At 55.5% G+C, this 23,253-nt stretch overlaps 1 protein-coding gene across 1 annotated transcript in view; it reads right to left on the reverse strand.

Moving 5' to 3' along the window:
• The window catches only part of AKAP7 (A-kinase anchoring protein 7), a 142,824-nt gene that overhangs the window by 57,611 nt on the left and 61,960 nt on the right, over positions 1 to 23,253 (reverse strand). Inside the window, exon 7 of the mRNA XM_054174024.1 lies at positions 19,061 to 19,205. Coding sequence (XP_054029999.1) covers positions 19,061 to 19,205 — 145 coding nt within the window. The remainder of the gene's footprint in view (positions 1 to 19,060; positions 19,206 to 23,253) is intronic.

Below are 23,253 nucleotides of genomic sequence, written 5' to 3' on the forward strand. Positions count from 1 at the left end.
GAGAACAGCCCTCAGCCTGCTGGCCACACTCTTCCTGATGCCCCCCAGGATGCCATTGGCCTTCCTGGCCAGGGGGGCACACTGCTGGCTCCTGGTCAGCCTGGCACTAATAAAAAGGTCACAAAGAATTCAACACATGCTTCTAGAAGAGCACAACAGAGTCACAGAATGGAGGGGTTGGAAGGGACCTCTGGGGACCATTGAGTCCAAGAGCAGGGTCAGCCAGGGCAGGTCACCCAGGAACACATCCAGGTGTGGTTTTGAATGCCTTCAGAGCAGGAGACTCCACAACCTCTCTGGGCAGCCTGCTCCAGGGCTCAGCAGCCTCACACCAAAGAAGTTTCTCCTAATTTCCTACATAAGTAAGCACATTTGCCATGGAAAATGATCTCTTTTGCTTGCTTTCATGTGCAAATGCCATTTCTAAGCATTAAAGCCACCCTAACCACTCTCCTCTTCTCCCACAGGCTCCATAGAATCCTAATCAAGGGATGCAGATTTCTACCAAGCAAGGTGTTTTGTGTTTGCACAAGGCAGAGGGTAGGACTGGGGAAGGACAGCTCCAGACCTGCCTGCATGGCAGAGATAAGGCAGATTAGCCCTGGCTGGGCAGCTGAAAGCCCTGAGAGCTATTTCTGAGTAATTCCATATGGGAATGCTCTTATTTTGGAATAAGAGTTCTTTGTTCCTGTTCAGCCTGACCCACTTTCCACCTGTGTTTAATTAGGAGCAGTTTTATGTGTAAGAAGGCCTTTTGTTTGTTCCCCTGGTGAAGGCAGCCCAGTTCAGTGTCTAGGCTTTGTGATACAAAACACCTTCAGCCTTTCAACAACCACCCAAGCAGGCCATGGAAACAGAGCCTGGCTAGGAAAATGCAGCTGTGGCAACTGCAGCTTCCCATGACAAGAGATTTCAAAGGTAAAAGGGGTTTGGAAGAGCCTTCAGTCCAGCAGGCAGCTGGACTCTTGAGCTGGGGATGGTGACTCCCAACCCTTGAAGTCAAATCTGCTCTTTGCAAAATGCCAGCTTAGAGCAGAGGCTTCTGAAGTGGCTGCCAAAGGGTCAGCTGGAGTGCCTCAGCACCTCAGAAGCCAAGCTCTTTACCTAAAGCAAAGCCATACTCTGGAAAGGATGAGAGGAGCTCACCCCTCCTGCCCCCCAGCCAGGTGAACACCACCTGTGGTGCCAGCTGGAGCTGCTGGGCTCAGCATTGTGCCAACCACATGCACCCAGGGACCTGCTCAGACTGCAAGCAGAGACCCAGAGGGGTTTAGAAACTGGACAAATTGGAAGCCCACCATGAGGTGTCTGTACCTATGTCTAATGAGGGTGGATGGATGGATGGATGGATGTTTGACCTAGGCCCTCCTGCCACATCTCTGGCCACAGGAGGCTCCTGATCTACTGATGCTGCAGTGGACATTAACAGAGAGCTAAACACAGCATCAGCCTAGAGGTGGCAGTCAGCACCTGGGGAGCAGGAAGAACAGCTTCACAGCATTGCCAGATGCACCTGGGCACAAGGGCTGCTTCCTGGCTCCAGAGCACGGGCAAGGAGGGTACTTTAAGCCAGAGAGGCAATACCAGATTATGTCATGGCTGATCAGAGCATTTAATCTTGCACTGGAACAGGTGAGGAGTACTGAAGGGTACAGCAAAAGGGCTACAAAGGTGCTGAGGGGCCTGGCTTATGAAGAAAGTCCCCCAGGGATCAGTGCTGGGCCCTGTGCTCTTTAACATCTTCATTGGTGATCTGGAGGAGGGCACTGAGTCCATCAACAGTAAATGTGCAGCTGACAGCAAGCTGGGGGCAGGAGTTGATCTGCTGGAGGGCAGAGAGGCTCTGCAGAGGGACCTTGCCAGGCTGGGCAGATGGGCAGAGGCCAAGGGCAGGAGATTGAACACAGCCAAGTGCCAGGGGCTGCACATTGGCCACAGCAACCCCATGCAGAGCTACAGGCTGGGGGCAGAGTGGCTGAGAGCAGCCAGGCAGAGAGGGACCTGGGGGTGCTGGTGGATGGTAGGCTGAACATGAGCCTGCAGTGTGCCCAGGCGGCCAGGAGGGCCAATGGCATCCTGGCCTGCATCAGGAAGAGTGTGGCCAGCAGGAGCAGGGAGGTCATTGTGCCCTGTGCTCAGCACTGCTTAGGCCACACCTTGAGTCCTGTGTCCAGTTCTGGGCTCCTCAGTTTAGGAAGGAGGTTGACTTGCTGGAAGGTGTCCAGAAAAGGGCAAGGAGGCTGGGGAGGGGTCTGGAGCACAGCCCTGTGAGGAGAGGCTGAGGGAGCTGGGGTTGCTTAGCCTGGAGAAGAGGAGGCTCAGGGGAGACCTTCTTGCTCTCTGCAACTCCCTGGGCAGCACATTCCAATGGGCAATCACTCTCTCTGTGTAGAACTTCTTCCTAACCTCCAGCCTAAACCTCCCCTGGCACAGCTTGAGACTGTGTCCTCTTGTTCTGCTGCTGGGTCCCTGGCAGAAGAGCCCAACCCCCACCTGGCTACAGCCTCCCTTCAGGGAGTTGCAGAGAGCAAGAAGGTCTCCCCTGAGCCTCCTCTTCTGCAGGCTAAGCAACCCCAGCTCCCTCAGCCTCTCCTCACAGGGCTGTGCTCCAGACCCCTCCCCAGCCTCCTTGCCCTTCTCTGGACACCTTCAAGTCTCTCAATGTCCTTCTTGACCTGAGGAGCCCAGAACTGGACACAGGACTCAAGGTGTGGCCTCAGCAGTGCTGAGCACAGGGCACAAGGACTTCCCTGCTGCTGCTGGCCACACTCTTCCTGATGCAGGCCAGGATGCCACTGGCTTTCTTGGCCCCCTGGGCACACTGCTGCCTCATGTTCAGCCTACCATCAACCAGTATCCCCAGGTCCCTCTCTGCCTGGCTGCTCTCAGCCACTCTGACCCCAGCCTGTAGCTCTGCATGGGGTTGCTGTGGCCAATGTGCAGCCCCTGGCACTTGGACTTGTTGAATGCCATCCTGTTGGACTCTGCCCAAGAAGGACCTGGAGCTGCTGGAGAGGGTCCAGCAACAACAGAAATCAGTTTTCCTTTCACTCCATGTCTCTGGAATTGCTGAAAACCAGGAACCTCAGCAGAGCTTCCTCCAGTGCCAGCACATCAGGCATCCCCTCCACGTGCTGCAGTAGCTCTGTGTCTGTAACACAGCTTCTGCAGTAAGCAGGCATCAATCAGAGCAACATCCTCAGCAGGGAAATGTTAAGCATACAAAGTAATTCTCTTTTCCTGACCTCTTCAGTGAAAGACTCTGGCACACTGAGCTGCTCCCTCACCAGCACATGTGGAGGTGGAGGAGGGGCAGTGGTTTGACACTGGAGCAGGATGGGTTGGGGTTGGACATCAGGAGGAAGTTACAGTCTCACAGTATCACTAAGGCTGGAAGAGACCTCGGGGATCATCGAGTCCAAGCTGTCACCACAGACCTCATGACTAAACCATGGCTCCAAGTGCCACATCCAATCCCCTCTTGAACACCTCCAGGGATGGGGACTCCACCACCTCCCTGGGCAGCACATCCCAATGGCCAACAACTCTCTCTGGGAAGAACTTTCTCCTCACCTCCAGCCTAAACTTCCCCTGGCACAGCCTGAGACTGTGTCCTCTTGTTCTGCTGCTGGGTGCTAGAGAGAAGAGACCAACCCCCACCTGGCTCCAACCTCCCTGCAGGGAGTTGCAGAGAGCAAGAAGGTCTCCCCTGAGCCTCCTCTTCTGCAGGCTAAGCAACCCCAGCTCCCTCAGCCTCTCCTCACAGGGCTGTGCTCAAGGCCTCTCCCCAGCCTCCTTGCCCTCTCTGCACAGTGAGGGTGGTGAGACCCTGGCACAGGTTGTGATGGAGGCCCCATCCCTGGAGGTCAAACTTGGAGGGACCCTAAGCAACCTGCTCTAGGTGGAGGTGTCCCTGCTGCCTGCAGGGGGCTGGACAGGATGACCTTTGTGTGTCCCTGCTGCCTGCAGGGGGCTGGACAGGATGACCTTTGAGTGTCCCTGCTGCCTGCAGGGGGCTGGACAGGATGACCTTTGAGTGTCCCTGCTGCCTGCAGGGGGCTGGACAGGATGACCTGTGAGTGTCCCTGCTGCCTGCAGGGGGCTGGACAGGATGACCTTTGAGTGTCCCTGCTGCCTGCAGGGGGCTGGACAGGATGACCTTTGTGTGTCCCTGCTGCCTGCAGGGGGCTGGACAGGATGACCTTTGTGTGTCCCTGCTGCCTGCAGGGGGCTGGACAGGATGACCTTTGTGTGTCCCTGCTGCCTGCAGGGGGCTGGACAGGATGACCTTTGAGTGTCCCTGCTGCCTGCAGGGGGCTGGACAGGATGACCTTTGAGTGTCCCTGCTGCCTGCAGGGGGCTGGACAGGATGACCTTTGAGTGTCCCTGCTGCCTGCAGGGGGCTGGACAGGATGACCTTTGAGTGTCCCTGCTGCCTGCAGGGGGCTGGACAGGATGACCTTTGAGTGTCCCTGCTGCCTGCAGGGGGCTGGACAGGATGACCTTTGTGTGTCCCTGCTGCCTGCAGGGGGCTGGACAGGATGACCTTTGAGTGTCCCTGCTGCCTGCAGGGGGCTGGACAGGATGACCTTTGAGTGTCCCTGCTGCCTGCAGGGGGCTGGACAGGATGACCTTTGAGTGTCCCTGCTGCCTGCAGGGGGCTGGACAGGATGACCTTTGTGTGTCCCTGCTGCCTGCAGGGGGCTGGACAGGATGACCTTTGAGTGTCCCTGCTGCCTGCAGGGGGCTGGACAGGATGACCTTTGAGTGTCCCTGCTGCCTGCAGGGGGCTGGACAGGATGACCTTTGAGTGTCCCTGCTGCCTGCAGGGGGCTGGACAAGATGACCTTTGAGTGTCCCTGCTGCCTGCAGGGGGCTGGACAGGATGACCTTGGAGGGTCCCTTCCAAGGCAATGCCAGCTGTGAAGCTGTGACTCTGGGGAGTCAATGTTTACTGGCTGCAGTTCCACATCCCTTGGAATGAATGTCTGACACATTTTCAATTGGGCTTTAATCTGCTAAATTCAGGAATAAATTAGTTCCCTGCACACCAAAAGCCTTCCTGAGGAAAGAAATGTCCTCAAGGCAGCAATACTTCAGGTACCCAAAAGCTGCTGGGTGTTAGTGAGTTGTGTTTCCTACCACACTGTTAGGCTGTGACAAATCAATTCTGTCTTTCTTACAGCCTCAACTCACATCCTCAGTGATGCCAGATATGCTCTTGTGCTTGCCTGCCAAATTTACCTCATCCCTGAGCCCCCTGTCTGCACCTGCCTGTGAAAGGAAGTGGTGGAAAATCTGATCCTCACTTCTTTTCCACTGGCATAAAAAGCCAGCAGCACTTCAACCCTGCTGGTGCAGAGCAAAAAGACAACAGAACCACAGAACTGTCAGGGCTGGAAGGGAGCTCAAGGATCAGCCAGTCCCAGCCCCCTGCCATGGGCAGGGACACCTCACACTGCAGCAGGTTGCTCACAGCCACCTCCAGCCTGGCTGCAAACACCTCCAGGCAGGAGGCTGCCACCACCTCCCTGGGCAGCCTGTGCCAGGCTCTCACCACCCTCCTGGGGAACAACTTCTTCCTCACAGCCAATCTCAATCTCCCCATTTCTAGTTCTGCTCCATCCCCCCCAGTCCTATCCCTCCCTGACACCCTCAGAAGTCCCTCCCCAGCTTTCTTGGAGCCCCCTGCAGATCCTGCAAGGCCACAATGAGGTCTCCTGGGAGCCTTCTCCTCTCCAGCCTGCACAACCCCAACTCCCTCAGTCTGTGCTCACAGCAGAGCAGCTCCAGCCCTCTGCTCCTCCTCCTGGCCCTGCTCTGGACACCTTCCAGCCCCTCCAGATCCTTCCTGGCACAGAGGCTCCAGAGCTGGCCCCAGAGCTGCAGCTGTGGTCTCAGCAGAGTGGAGCAGAGGGGCAGAATCCCCTCCCTGGCCCTGCTGGCCACACTTCTCTTGCTGTAGCCCAGGCTCTGTGCAGTGGTCCTGGGATGGGACAAAAGACAATGAACACAAACTGGAACCCAGGAAGTGCCAAATCAAGATGAAGAAAAACTTCTTTGGTGTGAGGCTGCTGAGCCCTGGAGCAGGCTGCTCAGAGAGGTTGTGGAGTCTCCTGCTCTGGAGCCTTTCCAGCCCCACCTGGATGTGTTCTGGGTGCCCTGCCCTGGGTGCCCTGCTCTGGCAGGGATTGGACTGGATGAACTTCCAACCCCTACCACTCTGTGTATGACTCTATGATCCCTGTCACACTCTAATGAAAGGTCTGTTCCACATTTTCCAGCACTAAAGCTCAAGGCCAAGGCCATTAGAATTTGTCCTCCAAGCAATGAAATACTATTCTGAAATGAAAATTCTCTGACCCCCCCCAGCTCTCTCAGCCTCTCCTCCCAGGGCAGGGCTGCCAGGCCTCTGAGCATTCTCCTGGCCCTTCTCTGGACACTTCCCAGCCTGTCCACATCTCTTCTGTCCAGCAGGGACCAAATCTGCAGGCAGTGCTCCAGGTGTGGTCTGAGCAGCACTGAGCAGAGTGGGACAATGACTTCTGTGTCTCTGCTGGTGATGCCCTTGGTGATGCCACCCAGCATCCTGCTGGCTTCCTGTGCCCCTGCAGCCCACTGCTCACTCATGCTGAGCTTGCTGTCCACCAAGACCCCCAGGTCCCTTTGCACAGGGCTGCTCTGCAGCCAGGTGGATCCCAGGCTGAGCTGCACTCCTGGGCTCTGTGCCCCCAGGTGCAGGAGGAGCCTGCACTTGTCCCTGCTGAACTTGGTAAGGCTCTGGCAGGCCCAAGCCTGCAGCCTGTGCAGGTTTGCTGGAGGGTGACTCCCTTCTGGAGTGTCAACCTCCCCACTCCACTCTGAGTTGATTTTACTCTGGACCATTGCCTCCTGTGCAGTGTTTAGAACACCAAGAAGGAAAAGGCTGAAGAAACCCAGCTGCCCCCAGGTGGTGTGCAAAGCCCATCCCAGTGTGACAGGAGCTGCACCAATGGTCAGGGCTTCAACAGCAGACAATTACCAAGCCCAGAAGAAACCCCAGTGGGGCCACACAAGATGAGCTACAGCACTAAAGCTGCAGAGAGCATCCCTCAGGTTCAAATGCAAGAGCAGTGAGAAGGGATCACCAGAGCAGCACTCTGCTCCCATGTGTGAAAGGAAGACATTTGATGTGTCTAAGAAGGCACTGGATCACCTCTGCCAGTGGCTGTGCAGCTGGAGCCTGGCTTCCAGGTGAGGAACTGAGAAGTTTTGCTGCTGTGCCTAAAAGAATACTTTCTACAAGTCACTATTCTACCTCTGGCTCTCCTGGGAACTGAGGGAATCACAGAATGCTTTAGGATGGAAAAGGCCTCTAGGATCATTGACCTTAACCCTCAACCCAACCCCACCATGGCCACCAAACCCTGGCCCCAAGTGCCATGGCCACACATCTCTTGAACCCCTCTAGGCATGGGGACTCCACCACCTCCCTGGGCAGCCTCTGCCAGTCCCTGACCACTCCTGCAACAAAACATAATTTCCTAAACTCCAACCTAAGCCTCCCCTGGCACAAATTCAGGACATTTCCTCTCCTAGCACCTGAGACTAGGGAGCAGAGCCCAACCCCCACCTGGCTCCAGCCTCCTCTGAGCTGCAGAGAGCAATGAGGTCTCCCTCAGCCTCCTCTTCTCCACACCAAACACCCCCAGGTCCCTAATCTCCAACCTGAACCTCCCCTGGCAAAACCTGAGGTTGTCTGCTCCTGTCCTGGCACTTGCTACTTAGGAGAAGAGATTCACTTCCCCCTCCTGCAGCCTCCTCTCAGGGAGCTGCAGAGAGCAAGGAGGTCTCCCTCAGCCTCCTCTTCTCCACACCAAACCCCCCCAGCTCCCTCAGCTGCTCCTCCCCAGCCCTCTTCTCCAGACCCTTCCCCAGCTCTGTTGCCCTTCTCTGGACCTGCTCCAGCCCTCAAAAGTCCTTCTTGCAGTGAGAGGCCCAAAACTGAGCCCAGCACTCAAGCTGTGGCCTCAGCAGAGCACCATCCCTGCCCTGCCCCTGCTGCCCATCCCTGCCCTGCTCCTGCTGCCCATCCCTGCCCTGCCCCTGCTGCCCATCCCTGCCCTGCCCCTGCTGCCCATCCCTGCCCTGCCCCTGCTGCCCATCCCTGCCCTGCTCCTGCTGCCCATCCCTGCCCCTGCTGCCCATCCCTGCCCTGCCCCTGCTGCCCATCCCTGCCCTGCCCCTGATGCCCATCCCTGCCCTGCCCCTGCTGCCCATCCCTGCCCTGCCCCTGATGCCCATCCCTGCCCTGCTCCTGCTGCCCATCCCTGCCCTGCTCCTGCTGCCCATCCCTGCCCTGCCCCTGCTGCCCATCCCTGCCCTGCTCCTGCTGCCCATCCCTGCCCTGCCCCTGCTGCCCATCCCTGCCCTGCTCCTGCTGCCCATCCCTGCCCTGCTCCTGCTGCCCATCCCTGCCCTGCCCCTGCTGCCCATCCCTGCCCTGCCCCTGCTGCCCACACCACTGCTGCTCCAGGCCAGGCTGCTGGTGGCTGATTAGCTCACAGTATTTGTTGCTTTTTAGGTAGGCAGAGAGTTATGGAGCACCCAGCCTGCACAAAATTGTACCAACTCAGTACAAAGAGTGAATGAATCACTCACTGTGAGTGCTGGAACACAGCCCCTGGGCAGCTGCCCAAGCCATCCCCATCCCCATGCAGTGTGCCTGCCACCTTATTAGCTAAAATCTGGGCATTTGCCATGGCTGTGCAATGAACTCAACAGCAGCTACAAGCCAACAGAGTGGGGAATGTAGATGCTAGCCTGCAAGGGAACTGACAGGGAAAGAAAGACCAAGAGGTTAAATAAATGGAACCTGGAGTATTCTGAATTGCTAGAAGCAGAAGGAAGGAGGTCAGGTAAGAGACAGACAGAGGATCAAAGGCTCACACAATTGCTTTGGTTGGAAGAGACCTTCAAGATCATAGAAGCACAGAATCAGCCAGGTTGGAAGAGACCTCAGAGATCATCCAGTCCAAGCTATGACCTAAACCCTAACCCCTCCTGACAACTAAACCATGGCTCCAAGGGCCACATCCAAGCCCCTCTTCAACAGCTCCAGGGTCACTGAGTCCAACCATGCTCCAGCTGGTGTGAAACCATGGCCCTCAGTACCACACATCTCTGCATCTTTGAAACACCTCCAGGGATGGAGATTCAAGCACAGAATCCCAGCAAACAGCTGCTTGGCAGAGCCCTCCCAGCTCCCCCAGCCCAGCCCTCCCCCCAGCACTGCAGGCTCAGCACCAAACCAGGTCCCTAAGCACCAGCTCCATGCTGCTGGAACACCCCCAGGGATGGGGACTCCAACACTGCCCTGGGCAGCCTCTTCCAATGCCTGAGAGCCCTTCCAGGGCAGAAATAGTTCCTCACATCCAGCCTGAGCCTGCCCTGGGGCACCTTGGAGCCATTGCCTCTGCTCCTGTCCCTTGGCACCAAGGAGCAGAGGCTGCTCCCTCCTCACTCCAACCTCCCTGCAGGGAGCTGCAGAGAGCAAGGAGGTCTCCCTCAGCCTCCTCTTCTCCAGCCTCAACCCCCCCAACTCCCTCAGCCCTCCTCTAGCCCAGGGGCTCCAGGCCCTTCTCCAGCCTGCCTGCCCTGCTCTGGACAGGCTCCAGCCCCTCAGTGTCCTTCCTGCAGGGAGGGCCCAGGGCTGAGCACAGCACTGCAGCTGTGGCCTCCCCAGTGCTGAGCACAGGGGGATGGTCACCTCCTGGCCCTGCTGCCCACCCTGCTTCTGAGCCAAGCCAGGAGGCCTTTGGCTTTCCTGCCCCCTGGGCACTGCTGGCTCACATTCAGTGAGTGCCAACCAACACCTTCCCAGGCCATCTGGTTCCTTGAAGTTCTGCAGGTGCAGAACCTCTCCAGCCTGAACACCCCCAGCTCCCTCAGCTGTTCCTCCCCAGCCCTGCTCTCCAGACCCTTCCCCAGCTCTGTTGCCCTTCTCTGGACCTGCTCCAGCTCCTCAATGTCCTTCTTGGAGTGAGAGGCCCAAAACTGAAGCCAGCACTCAGGATGTGGCCTCCCCAGTGCCCTGTCCAGGGGCACCACCCCTGCCCTGCTCCTGCTGCCCACACCATTGCTGCCCCAGGCCAGATGCTGGTGGCCTTGCTGGCCCCTGGGCACACCCAGGCTCATTCAGCTGCTGTGGATGTTGGATGTGATTGTGATTGGGTCAATAGGTCATGCCAAAGCCAAGCTGCTCAGCAGTATAACTGACAGAGACTGGCTTTTTGCAAACAGTTGTTTAAATCTCTTTCCTTGAAGCCTTTCCTGCCCTCCCAGGGTGCTGCAAGGAGGCAGCCAAGTCCTTCAGCTGGCTGGGAGAGTCTCATTAGATGGTTTATAGCAGCAGCCAATCAACTGGCACTCAAAAGCAAGCAGCAGAGGCTTGTTTGGCTTTCACACAGCCCTGGTGTGACAGCACACAGAGAGCTGAAGGGCAGTGGAACTGGCACAGCACGAGGAGAATTCCCCTCTGAATTCTTCTTACATGAGAACTGTACCTGGGTCTCTCCAGCCACAGTCTCTGGAGAGAAGGTCCTCACTGGCACCACATGAAGGCAGTGCACTGTTTTTATCCCCACTGTGATCAGCCCTGCATGCTACAGACAGCATCAGCAGTGTGCAGGTGGCACCAAGCTGAGTGCTGCTGCCCATGTGCCAGAGGGACAGGAGGGCATCCAGAGGGAGCTGGGCAGGCTGCAGGAGTGCTGCCCAGGTGAACCTCATGAGGCTCAACAAGAGCAAGGGCAGGATCCTGCACCTGGGCTGGAGCAATCCTCACTGTCAGTACAGGCTGGGGCTGATGAGACTGAGAGCAGCCCTGCAGAGAAGGCCTTGGGGGTGCTGGTGGGGGAGAAGCTGGGCAGGAGCCAGCAATGGGCACTGGCAGCATGGAAGGCCAAGGGCAGCCTGGGCTGCATCCAAAGCAGTGTGGCCAGAGCTGGAGAGAGAGGATCCTGCCCCTCTGCTCTGCTCTGGGGAGACCTCACCTGCAGGGCTGGGGCCAGCTGTGGAGCCCTCAACACATAAATTGCATGGACCTGAGGCAGAGGGTGCAGAGGAGGCCAGGAAAATGCACAGGGGGTTGGAGCAGCTCTGCTGTGAGGCCAGGCTGAGGGAGCTGGGGGTGTTCAGCCTGGAGAAGAGGAGGCTCTGGGAACACCTTAGAGCTGCATTTCAGCTCCTCTTAATCCACCCCAGGATGCCCTTGGCCTTCTTGGCCACCAGGGCACATTGCTGGCTCATGGCCATCCTGTGTTCTCCACCAGCACTGCCATGTCCTGCTCCCCAGAGCTGCTCTCCAGCAGCTCAGCCCCCATCCTGTGCAGGTCCATGGGGCTGTTCTTCCCAGGGGCAGGACTCTACCCTTGCCCTGGCTGGATTTCATTGGATGTCTCCCTGCACAGCTCTCCAGCCTGGCCAGGTCACACTGGATGGCAGCACAGCCTGAGGGGCTGTCAGCCACTGCTGCCAGTTGGGTGCCACCACTACCTGCTTGAGAGTCCCCTCTGCCCCTTCACCCAGATCAGTGATCAATACATTGAATGGGGTTGGACCCAGTATTGACCCCAGGAGGACATCACTGGCCACAGCCCTCCAACTTGGCTGCCACACTGCCCCCAGCCCCCTGCAGCTGCAGGCTGCCCTGGCTCCACAGTGCCACAAGAGAGCCCTGCCTGCAGCTGCAGGCTGCCCTGGCTCCTCAGTGCCACAGGAGAGCCCTGCCTGCAGCTGCAGGCTGCCCTGGCTCCTCAGTGCCACAACAGAGCCCTGCCTGCAGCTGCAGGCTGCCCTGGCTCCTCAGTGCCACAACAGAGCCCTGCCTGCAGCTGCAGGCTGCCCTGGCTCCTCAGTGCCACAACAGAGCCCTGCCTGCAGCTGCAGGCTGCCCTGGCTCCTCAGTGCCACAACAGAGCCCTGCCTGCAGCTGCAGGCTGCCCTGGCTCCTCAGTGCCACAGGAGAGCCCTGCCTGCAGCTGCAGGCTGCCCTGGCTCCTCAGTGCCACAGGAGAGCCCTGCCTGCAGCTGCAGGCTGCCCTGGCTCCACAGTGCCACAACAGAGCCCTGCCTGCAGCTGCAGGCTGCCCTGGCTCCTCAGTGCCACAACAGAGCCCTGCCTGCAGCTGCAGGCTGCCTTGGCTCCTGAGTGCCACAACAGAGCCCTGCCTGCAGCTGCAGGCTGCCCTGGCTCCTCACTGCCACAACAGAGCCCTGCCTGCAGCTGCAGGCTGCCCTGGCTCCTCAGTGCCACAGGAGAGCCCTGCCTGCAGCTGCAGGCTGCCCTGGCTCCTCAGTGCCACAACAGAGCCCTGCCTGCAGCTGCAGGCTGCCCTGGCTCCTCAGTGCCACAAGAGAGCCCTGCCTGCAGCTGCAGGCTGCCCTGGCTCCTCAGTGCCACAAGAGAGCCCTGCCTGCAGCTGCAGGCTTTGAAAGCATGTTTAGGGCTGTGGGAAGCAGGGAGTGACAGGCATGAGGGCAGAGAGGACACAACTGCTGAGCCTGCAGCAGCAGGCTGTGACAATATGTTCAGAGCAGCAGAGCCTGCAGACATCTGCAGCAGGAGCTTTGCCTGCAGCTCCATGCTAGCCCCACAGGGCTGTCCAGGCTCCTGTCCAGCCCCACAGCTCAGGAGCTGGAACTGGACAGGACAGTGACAGTCAGGTTGAAGCTTCACCCTCCAAGTAGAACCCAGTTTATTATCTAAAGCAAACAAACCAGCAAGCCTTGCAAGTGCCCTCCCTCAGACCCCACACCTCATGGCAGCTGTCCTGTCTCCTGTCACCTCAAGTCTCCAAAGGGCAGGGGGCACTGGAATGGGTTGAGCTTCTCAATACATACTCCTCCACCTGAATGATCAGTCACAGCTTGCACTGGTTGGAAGGGAGCCTCAAAGGTCCTCTTGCCCAGCCCCTTGCAGGCAGCAGGGACATCTCCAGACAGAGCAGGCTGCCCAGGGACACTTAAGTCTGATCTTGAATGTCTCCAGGGATGGAGCCTCCACCACCTCCTGGGCAGCCTGTGCCAGTGTCTCCCCAGCCTCCCTGTGCAGAACTTCCCTCTGATGCCCAACCTGACTCTGCCCTGCTCCAGTTCCAAACCATTGCCTCTGGTCCTATCCCCACAGCCCCTTCTGAACTGTCCCTGCCCAGCTGCCTGCAGCTCCCCTGCAGATACTGAAATGCAGCTCTGAGGTCTCCCTGGAGCCTTCTCTTCTCCAGGCTGAACAGCCCCAGCTCTCCCAGCCTGGCCCCACAGGTGATGTTCTCCAGCCCTCTGAGCACCTCTGTGGCCTCCCCTGGACCCACTCCAGCAGGTCCATGTCTCTCCTGTGTTCAGGGCCCCACAGCTGGACACCATGCTCCAGGTGTGGTCTCTCCAGAGCAGAGCAGAGGAGCAGAACCACCTCTCTTGCCATGCTTTGAATGCAGCCCAGGCTGCCATTGGCCTTTTGGGTTGCAAGTGTCCAGTTTCTCATCCACCCCCAAGTCCTCTCCTGCAGGGCTGCTCTCAGCCTCATCACCCCCCAGCCATCAGTCAGTTCTTTGCACCATGTGGAAGCCCTGACCATCAAAGGGATCACTCTGTAAATGTCCTCATGCTAGATGTGCCTGCAGCACTCAGCAGCTCCCTCAAACACCTCCAGGCCCCATTCATGAGGGGTTTTGTAGCCTTCATTCCAAGAGAATTTGTTTACAAGTAAGTGGATGCAAAATGAGATCACACAGCCCTCAGAGAAAGCTCTGCTCAGCCTGCAAGCTCTGGTGAGGTTCCTCTGAGTGGCTGCTACAGAGAAGTTCCTGGAGCAGACTTCCCCTGTGCTACCTCTGAGGTAGAGAAGCTTCCAGAAGTCTGCTGCTCCTTTCAGACTTCTTCCTCTGTGCTGCTTTGGATTGGTTTGTCACTCTCTCCCCAGGCTAAGCCCTAAGTGCAAAGGAAAACATTAACGGCGATTAGCACTTGAAAAGCGCTTAGCAGGTTTCAAGTGGTGTGGAATTACTTAATCACCAGCCCTCCAAACAGCCCTCAGGGCCAGCCAGCACTGCCACCAGCACTGCCAGCCAGCTCTGCCACCCACTGCCAGCCAGCACTGCCACCAGCAGCCAGGCAGTGCCAGAATGCAGAATTGACCAGGCTGGGAAAGACCTCGGAGGTCATCGAGTCCAACCTCTCACCCAGCACCATCTGATCAACTGAACCCTGGCACCAAGGGCCTCAGCCAGGCTCTTCCTACACACCTTCAGGGATGGGGACTCCACCATCTCCCTGGGCAGCACATCCCAATGGGCAATCACTCTCTCTATGTAGAACTTCCTAACATCCAGCCTAAACCTCCCCTGGCACAGCTTGAGACTGTGTCCTCTTGTTCTGCTGCTGGCTGCCTAGGAGAAGAGACCAACCCCCACCTGGCTACAACCTCCCTTCAGGTGGGTGTAGAGAGCAAGAAGGTTACGCCTGAGTCTCCTCCTCTCCAGCTGATCATTCAGGTGTGTTTCTGTCAGGCCTTTGAAAGCTGGAGCCTTCCATCAAAATCAGCCCAGCCAGAAGAGGTGCCTGGCCCAGACATTATCCTTTTGTTCTGTGCTCATCACAGAACTGGAGAATCGCAGGATGGAAGGGGCTGGAAGGAACCTCCAGAGATCACTCAGCCCAGCCCCCTGCCAGAGCAGGGCACCCAGGGCAGGGCACACAGAACACATCCAGGTGGGGCTGGAAAGGCTCCAGAGCAGGAGACTCCACAACCTCTCTGGGCAGCCTGCTCCAGGGCTCAGCAGCCTCACACCAAAGAAGTTTCTCCTCATGTAAAGGTGGAACCTCCTGGGCTCCAGTTTGTGTCAATTGCTTCTTGTCCTATCCCAGGACACCACTGCCCAGAGCCTGGCCCCTGCCTGCCCCCCAGCCCTCAGATATATAGAATAGAATAGAATAGAATAGAATAGAATAGAATAGAATAGAATAGAATAGAATAGAATAGAATAGAATAGAATTAACCAGGCTGGAAGAGACCTTTAAGATCATCAAGTTCAACCTATTATCCAACACCATCTGATCAACTAACCCATGGCACCAAGCACCCTATCAAGTCTCCTCCTGAACACCTCCAGGGATGGTGACTCCACCACCTCCCTGGGCAGCACATCCCAATGGGCAATCACTCTCTCTGTGTAGAACTTCTTCCTAACCTCCAGCCTAAACTTCCCCTGGCACAGCTTGAGACTGTGTCCTCTTGTTCTGCTGCTGGGTGCCTGGGAGAAGAGACCAACCCCCACCTGGCTCCAATCTCCCTTCAGGGAGTTGGAGAGAGCAAGAAGGTCTCCCCTGAGCCTCCTCTTTTTTGTAGCCATTGCTCAGATCCCTCTCAGCCTTCTCTTCTCCAGGGCTCAACAGCCCCAGGGCTCTCAGCCTCCTCACACAGATGTCCCAGGCCCTTCAGCATAGTATCACAGAATCAGTCAGGGTTGGAAGGGACCACAGGGATCATCCAGTTCCAACCCCCCTGCCATGGGCAGGGACACCCCACACTAGATCAGGCTGCCCAGAGCCTCATCCAGCCTGAGCTTAGCCATCCTGATAGCCTGCCCTGGACTCTCTCCAGCTGATCCCTGTCCCTCTTGAACTGGGAGCTCATGATGCCACCGAAGGTGCTGCAGAGTTTGCAGATGGGCACAGGACCTTCACACAACCTCCACACTCTGGGGCTGCCTCAGTTCTTCCCAAAGTATCCTCTTAGCAAGCAGAAGTTTCATCTTTCCCAGATCCCTCACTCCTTAGGGATGGAAAACCAAGAGGTTTTCAGGTTGGAGCTTCCCGATTCCTTATGGATGCAGAGAGGGCCTGTGCTGAAAAATGCCCACAGGAGGACAGACTGCAGCCAAACCATTTCTGTTCAGTCAGATGGGATGGCAGCAGCCTTCCACTGGCAGAGTCCCCTGATGGGGCATGCTTTGCTCTTTCTTCCCAAGGTTCTGATCCCTCCTTGGCCAGGAACATTTCCAGCACTAAGGCTGCCATGCTTTGGAGTGGGAAATGTTAGATCCAGGCAGTAATCTGCTTGCTGCACTGATTTCTGCTCAGGTGTTGGGTTTGGGGGTTGGGGTTTGGGGGTTTTCTGATGTTTCTGCCTATTACCAGAGATGTGGAAAATGTTGCAAGGTGTAGGAGAGCAAATGTCTCAGAGCTGGAGGTCCCTGGCAGAAGGGTTTCCCATTCCAGTTGCCAGAGGCTCCACACAAGAGCAGACATCTCCTGAAGCAGCTCAAAGTTAAGGCTTTGCTTGATCAAGATTCATTAAGGCTGTGACATGCTTGTTGGGCTGGAGCTGCTGCTCAGTGCTGACATGCAGACAGCATCACAGACTCACACAATGATTGGCTTGGGGGGGACCTCCAAAGCTCATCCAGTCCAACCCCCTGCAGTCCCCAGCAGGGCCATCAGCAAACAGCCAAGGTTAAGTCTTCACCTGAGCTTAGAACTGCAGCACCTTGTGGCTTCCACCACTGCAGCCAACCTTTGACATGACTGCAGAAACCCAACAGTCCTCAAAACACAAAAGCCAGGCTGTAGCAGGACAAAGAATGGAAAAATCTAAGCTGGCCTCCAAAGAGCAGAGCCTGATCCCTGCTCTGGACCTGTCTCTGGAGACTCAGCTCTGACATGACACAGAGAAACAATCAGCCCAGTTAGGACAGGGGGCAAAGGCACTGAATGCAAACACCTTGCACTGTGATGTGCTAATGCTTGGCCACAGCTCACAGAATACAGCTGCTTGGAGACCCCTCCAAGCTCCCCCAGCCCAGCCCTCCCCCCAGCACTGCAGGCTCAGCACCAAACCAGGTCCCTAAGCTCCAGCTCCATGCCGCTGGAACACCCCCAAGGATGGGGACTCCAACACTGCCCTGGGCAGACCATTCCAATGGCTGAGAGCCCTTCCAGGGCAGAAATAGTTCCTCACATCCAGCCTCAGCCTGCCCTGGGGCAGCTTGGAGCCATTGCCTCTGCTCCTGTCCCTTGGCACCAAGGAGCAGAGGCTGTCCCCTCCTCACTCCAACCTCCCTGCAGGGAGCTGCAGAGAGCAAGGAGGTCTCCCTCAGCCTCCTCTTCTCCAGCCTCAACCCCCCCAGCTCCCTCAGCCCTCCTCTAGCCCAGGGGCTCCAGGCCCTTCTCCAGCCTGGCTGCCCTGCTCTGGACAGGCTCCAGCCCCTCAGTGTCCTTCCTGCAGGGAGGGCCCAGGGCTGAGCACAGCACTGCAGCTGTGGCCTCCCCAGTGCTGAGCACAGGGGGATGGTCACCTTCTGGCCCTGCTGCCCACCCTGCTTCTGAGCCAAGCCAGGAGGCCTTTGGCTTTCCTGCCCCCTGGGCACTGCTGGCTCACATTCAGTGAGTGCCAACCAACACCTTCCCAGGCCATCTGATTCCTTCAAGCTGTGCAGGTGCAGGGCTGCTGTCTCTAGAGGCATTCCCCACACATCACACAAGACATTCCCAGCTTTAGAGGAGTGCCTGCATCTGGGAAGAAATCCTCAACAGTCTCCAGTTGTTCCACTTCCAAGTGTTTGAGCTCATGGCTGTAACACCACTAATAGCAGCCCCAAGATCCACTCTTAGCTACTAGGAGCTAACCATCCCAGAGAGGTTGATTGTACAAGCCAACATCCCAGACCACAGACCTTCCATGGGCACCACCTGAACTCCCAGCCCTGCAGGACTAGTGGCACAAAAGAGAAGCCAAGCCTAGAATATTAATCACAGGGATGAGAAGACTCTGTACAGATAAGGCAGGAGGACACAACTGTGATTTCCAGCACTGCAGTGGCCTAGGCAAGGTGTCTGTACAGTGTTTAAGGTCCTGAAGGCACTTCCCCTGGTGGAGTAGGAGCTGCACATGTTCAGGTTTGAGCCCAAACAGAGCACAAGTGAAGCATGCCAGGTTATAAGCTGAAGCAAAGGTGATACCTCCAGATTGAGTGGGGCTTTGAAAAGCTTCCCAAGGCTTCCCAAGGATGGACAACAGCATTCAGTCCTGGCACATTCCCTGGTGGAGCAGGAGCTGGACATGCTCAGTTTTGAATCTGAGCTTTTACTGAACACCAAGTGAAGCACTGTGGCTCATAAGCTGAAGCAAAGGTGGTATCCCCACATTTCCTGGGGCTATGAAATGGTTTCCAAGGCTTCCAAGGATGGACAACAGCATTTGGTGCTGGCACTTTCCCTGCTGGAGCTGGAGCTGGAGCTGTTCACTTCTGAGGAAGGTTTTTCATGGAGCACAAACAGAGAACCAAAGGAAGCACTGAGGATTGCAAGCTGGAGTAAAGGAGGTACCCCCAGGTTTCTTGGGGCTGTGGAATGGTTGCCAAGGGACTGTAAGCATGGACAGCAGCATTCAGTGCTGGCACTCCCATGGTGGAGCTGGAGCTGGACGTGTTCAGTTTTGAAGCAGGTCTTTCAGAGAGCCCAAACAGAACACACAGTGAAGCATCACAGGTTACAAGCTGAAGTACAGGAGGTACCCCCAGATTCCTTGGGGCTATGAAATAGTTGCCAAGGGGCTGTAAAGATGGACAGCAGCATTCAGTTGATGGTGTTCTGAAGAGCTCCTCTGGAATGTGTGGTACCACTGAAACTCTGTGTATGACTGCAGTCCCAGCTGCAGGAGGTGACAGCTCCACCAGAGCAGAGAGGTTCCACTGGGTGCAGTCAGCTCTCAGGAGCACAGCCTGACTCAGCCACACAGGCTGGCTTGGCAGCCAGAGAGGTGAGCAGCTCTGCAGAGGGACACTCATCTGAAACACTCATCTCAGGATGAGAAGTGGAACTGGGGGTGGATAGTGGCAGATCGACTTTGGCTGCCAGCAAGAAGCACTGCACAACGTTCCTGGAGAGCCAGGGCTGAGGAGACCCCTGCCAGACCCCAGGGGGACTGTTACAAGCCTCGTCTGACATACAGTCCACCAACAATGGCTTTTCAGGCAAACAGCTTGGGGACACAATTGATGCAGGAGGAAAATGAAGCTGTACTCACCCAATACTATAGAGGACTCACAGTAGTAGTAACCATTGGGCTGCTTTTTCTTAAGCATGGAGCAAAGATCCAGGCGGTGCAGGACCTCCTCTCCAAAGCAAAGGCTCTTGAACTCCTCATACAGCCTGCAGTCAATCTTCTTCACCTTCAAATAGCAACATAACATTCAATCAGATAGCCTGCTACAAGCCTGGCTTGTCATAGTAAATCTCTGTTGAATCAGAGGGATTACTTGGGATGGAAAACTTCTTCAGGGTCCAAAAATAATACTGAAGCAATCATGTGCTGAACCTTCTGCTTCAGATAAGCATTCTGCTGCAGAACCACAGCACTGAATCACAGTCACAGAGTCACAGACACAGAATCACAGAGTCACAGAATCAGAGAGTCACAGAATCACAGAGTCAGAGTCACAGAGTCACAGAATCAGAGTCATAGAATCAGAGTCACAGAGTCAGAGTCACAGAATCACAGATTCATAGAGTCACAGAGTCACAGTCACAGAATCATAGAGTCACAGAATCAGAGTCATGAATCACAGAATCAGTCCCAGAGTCACAGAATAATAGTCACAGAGTCAGAGTCACAGAATCAGAGTCACAGAGTTACAGAGCCACAGAATCACAGTGACAGAGTCACAGAATCACAGAGTCAGAGTCACAGAGTCAGAGTCACAGAATCAGAGTCACAGAGTTACAGAGCCACAGAATCAGTGACAGAGTCACAGAATCACAGAGTCAGAGTCACAGAGTCAGAGTCACAGAATCAGAGTCACAGAGTTATAGAGCCACAGAATCACAGTGACAGAGTCACAGAATCACAGAGTCAGAGTCACAGAGTCAGAGTCACAGAATCAGAGTCACAGAGTTATAGAGCCACAGAATCACAGTGACAGAGTCACAGAATCACAGAGTCAGAGTCACAGAGTCAGAGTCACAGAATCAGAGTCACAGAGTTACAGAGCCACAGAATCACAGTCACAGAATCACAGAATCAGAGAGTCACAGAATCACAGTCAGACTCACAGAGTCACAGAATCAGTCACAGTCATAGAATCACAGTCAGAGTCAGAGTCACAGAATCAGTCACAGAATCAGTCACAGAGTCATAGAATCACAGTCAGAGTCAGTCACAGAATCAGTCAGAGTCATAGAATCACAGTTAGAGTCAGTCACAGAATCAGTCACAGAGTCATAGAATTACAGTCAGAGTCAGTCACAGAATCAGTCAGAGTCATAGAATCACAGTCAGAGTCAGTCACAGAATCAGTCACAGAGTCATAGAATCACAGTCAGAGCCAGTCACAGAATCAGTCAGAGTCATAGAATCACAGTTAGAGTCAGTCACAGAATCAGTCAGAGTCATAGAATCACAGTCAGAGTCAGTCACAGAATCAGTCAGAGTCATAGAATCACAGTTAGAGTCAGTCACAGAATCAGTCACAGAGTCATAGAATCACAGAGTCAGTCACAGAATCAGTCAGAGTCATAGAATCACAGTTAGAGTCAGTCACAGAATCAGTCACAGAGTCATAGAATCACAGTCAGAGTCAGTCACAGAATCAGTCAGAGTCATAGAATCACAATCAGAGTCAGTCACAGAATCAGTCACAGAGTCATAGAATCACAGTTAGAGTCAGAGGCACAGAATCAGTCACAGTCATAGAATCACAGTCAGAGTCAGTCACAGAATCAGTCACAGAATCAGAGTCACAGAGTCAGAATCACAGAATCACAGAGTCAGAGAATCACAGTCACAGAGTCACAGAATCAGTCATACAATCATAGTCACATTCACAATCACAGAATCATAGTCACAGATTCAGAGTCACAGTCACAGAATCAGTCACAGAGTCAGTCAGAGTCAGAGTCACAGAGTCACAGAATCAGTCAGAGTCACAGAGTCAGAATCAGTCACAGATTCAGAGTCACAGAGTTACAGAGCCACAGAATCATAGAATCACAGAATCAGTCTCAGAGTCAGAGTCACAGAATCAGAGCCACAGAATCAGAGTCACAGAGTCAGAGTCACAGTCAGAGTCACAGAATCAGTCAGAGACAGTCACAGAGTCACAGAATCAGAGTCACAGAGTCAGAGTCACAGAATCACAGAGTCAGTCTGAGACAGTCACAGAGTCACAGAATCAGAGTCACAGAATCATAGAGTCACAGAGTCAGAGTCACAGAATCACAGAATCAGTCATACAATCATAATCATAGTCACAGTCACAGAGTCACAGAATCGTAGTCACAGAGTCAGAGTCACAGACTCACAGAGTCACAGTCACAGAATCATAGAGTCACAGAATGACAGTCACAGAGTCACAGATTCACAGAGTCACAGAATCACAGAATCAGTCACAGAATCATAGTCACAGTCACAATGTCACAGAGTCACAGAATCATTGTCAGAGAGTCACAGAATCATAGTCACAGATTCATCGAGTCACAGAGTCACAGTCACAGAATCACAGAGTCATAGAATCAGAGTCACAGAGTCACAGAATGGTTTTGGTTGGAAGGGACCTTCCAGATCCCCCAGCTCTGACCCCCTGCCATGGGCAGGGACACCTCCCACCAGCCCAGCTTGCTCAGGGCCTCATCCAGCCTGGCCTTGAACACCTCCAGGAGGCAGCCACAGCCTCCCTGTGCAGCCTGTGCCAGAGTCTCACTTCACCCTCACTGTTTTCAGAAATCCTCATTTCAGAAGTTGTTTTAAGGGTTTTGTGCTCCTCATTCCATCACGTTTTCAATACAAAGAGATGATCTCTGCAGGAATTCATTAGTTTCTCCTTCACTCTACCTCACAGTGATGCTGTTTCCCTTTCCAGAATCATTACTACATGCTCAGGGACGTCAGGAGTGAGCGCTGCCCCGAGCAGCTCCAGCTGAGGGATCCCACTGCCTGCTGCCTGAGCCCACCCTCATGCCCTGGGGACTCAGGGTCCCTGCTGCTTCTGCTCTGACATCCCAGGGACACACAAGCATGCTCTGAGGGCATGGACACAGCAGTGCTGCCACAGACAAGGCTCTGCCTTCACCAGCACCCACAGACATGGTTCCCATGAGACACAAGCATGGGCAGCCCAGCAGAGGCAGAAGGTGCATGTGACACTCTCCAGGGGCATTTCTGCATCCCCCAAACACTGGCATGGGCCTTCTCCTGTCCACCTGGTACCCCTGCCCACACCCCAGGGCCCCTTACCCACCCCATGCATCCCCCCACTTGCTGGCTGGTCCAGCCTGAGGTTTGGTACTGAGCACCAGCACCCCTCATGCTCCCACTATGGGGAAGATCCAGACAGTAGCTCTACTTCAGTATCTGAAGGGGGCCTGCAGGCAGGCTGGAGAAGGACTGTTCAGAAGGTCCTGTGGGGATAGGGCGAGGGGCAATGGTTTGAAACTGGAGCAGGGCAGAGTTAGGTTGGACATCAGGAGGAAGTTCTGCACCATGAAGGTGGTGAAATACTGGAACAGGATGCTCAGGGAGGTGGTGGAGGCCTCATCCCTGGAGATATTCAAAGTCAAATTTGATGGGGCCCTGAGCAACCTGCTGTAGTTGGAGATGTCCCTGCTGCCTGCAGATGGATTGGACAAGATGACCTTTGAGGGTCCCTTCCAAGCTGGTGCAGTCTGTCCGTGGTTTGTCCCCAGCAGCCAGCATGCAGCACGCTGGCTTGGTCAGACAAACCAGCTGTGTGTCACATAGGACAGGCTCCTTCTACACCCCACCTGTGCACTCTGCCTTTGCTCCCATCTGCACCCTTCCCCTGCACACCCTCCAGGCTCCCAGCCCCTCAGCACTATGTCCCCAGTGGGGGCAGAGTGCCAGCATGCCGGCAGTGCCTGGGCAGCACCGAGCAGTGTGCCTGAGGAGCCTTGCTGCCTGGGTCTGTGTGCCATGCCTCACAGCTCTGTGTTCATGGCTCCCCCCTTTCCCTCCTGTCCCATCTGACAAGGTTCTCTACCAGACAATCCTACTGAGACAAACATCCCCACTCCAGGCACAGCCACATCAACCCCTGTGGCTGGTCAGCTGTGGCTCTTCTTAATGCCTCCCAGGCCTGGGTCTCTTATTGTGTCCAGGGCCCTCTACTTTTCTTATGCCCCTCTGCACTGACAAGGTCCATCACCAGACCCCCTAAAGGGGACAGATGCTGTCTACCTCCTCACACTGAGCATCATGCTCACAGA

The sequence above is a fragment of the Dryobates pubescens genome, chromosome 28 (assembly GCF_014839835.1).
Source record: "Dryobates pubescens isolate bDryPub1 chromosome 28, bDryPub1.pri, whole genome shotgun sequence".
Taxonomy (NCBI): domain Eukaryota; kingdom Metazoa; phylum Chordata; class Aves; order Piciformes; family Picidae; genus Dryobates; species Dryobates pubescens.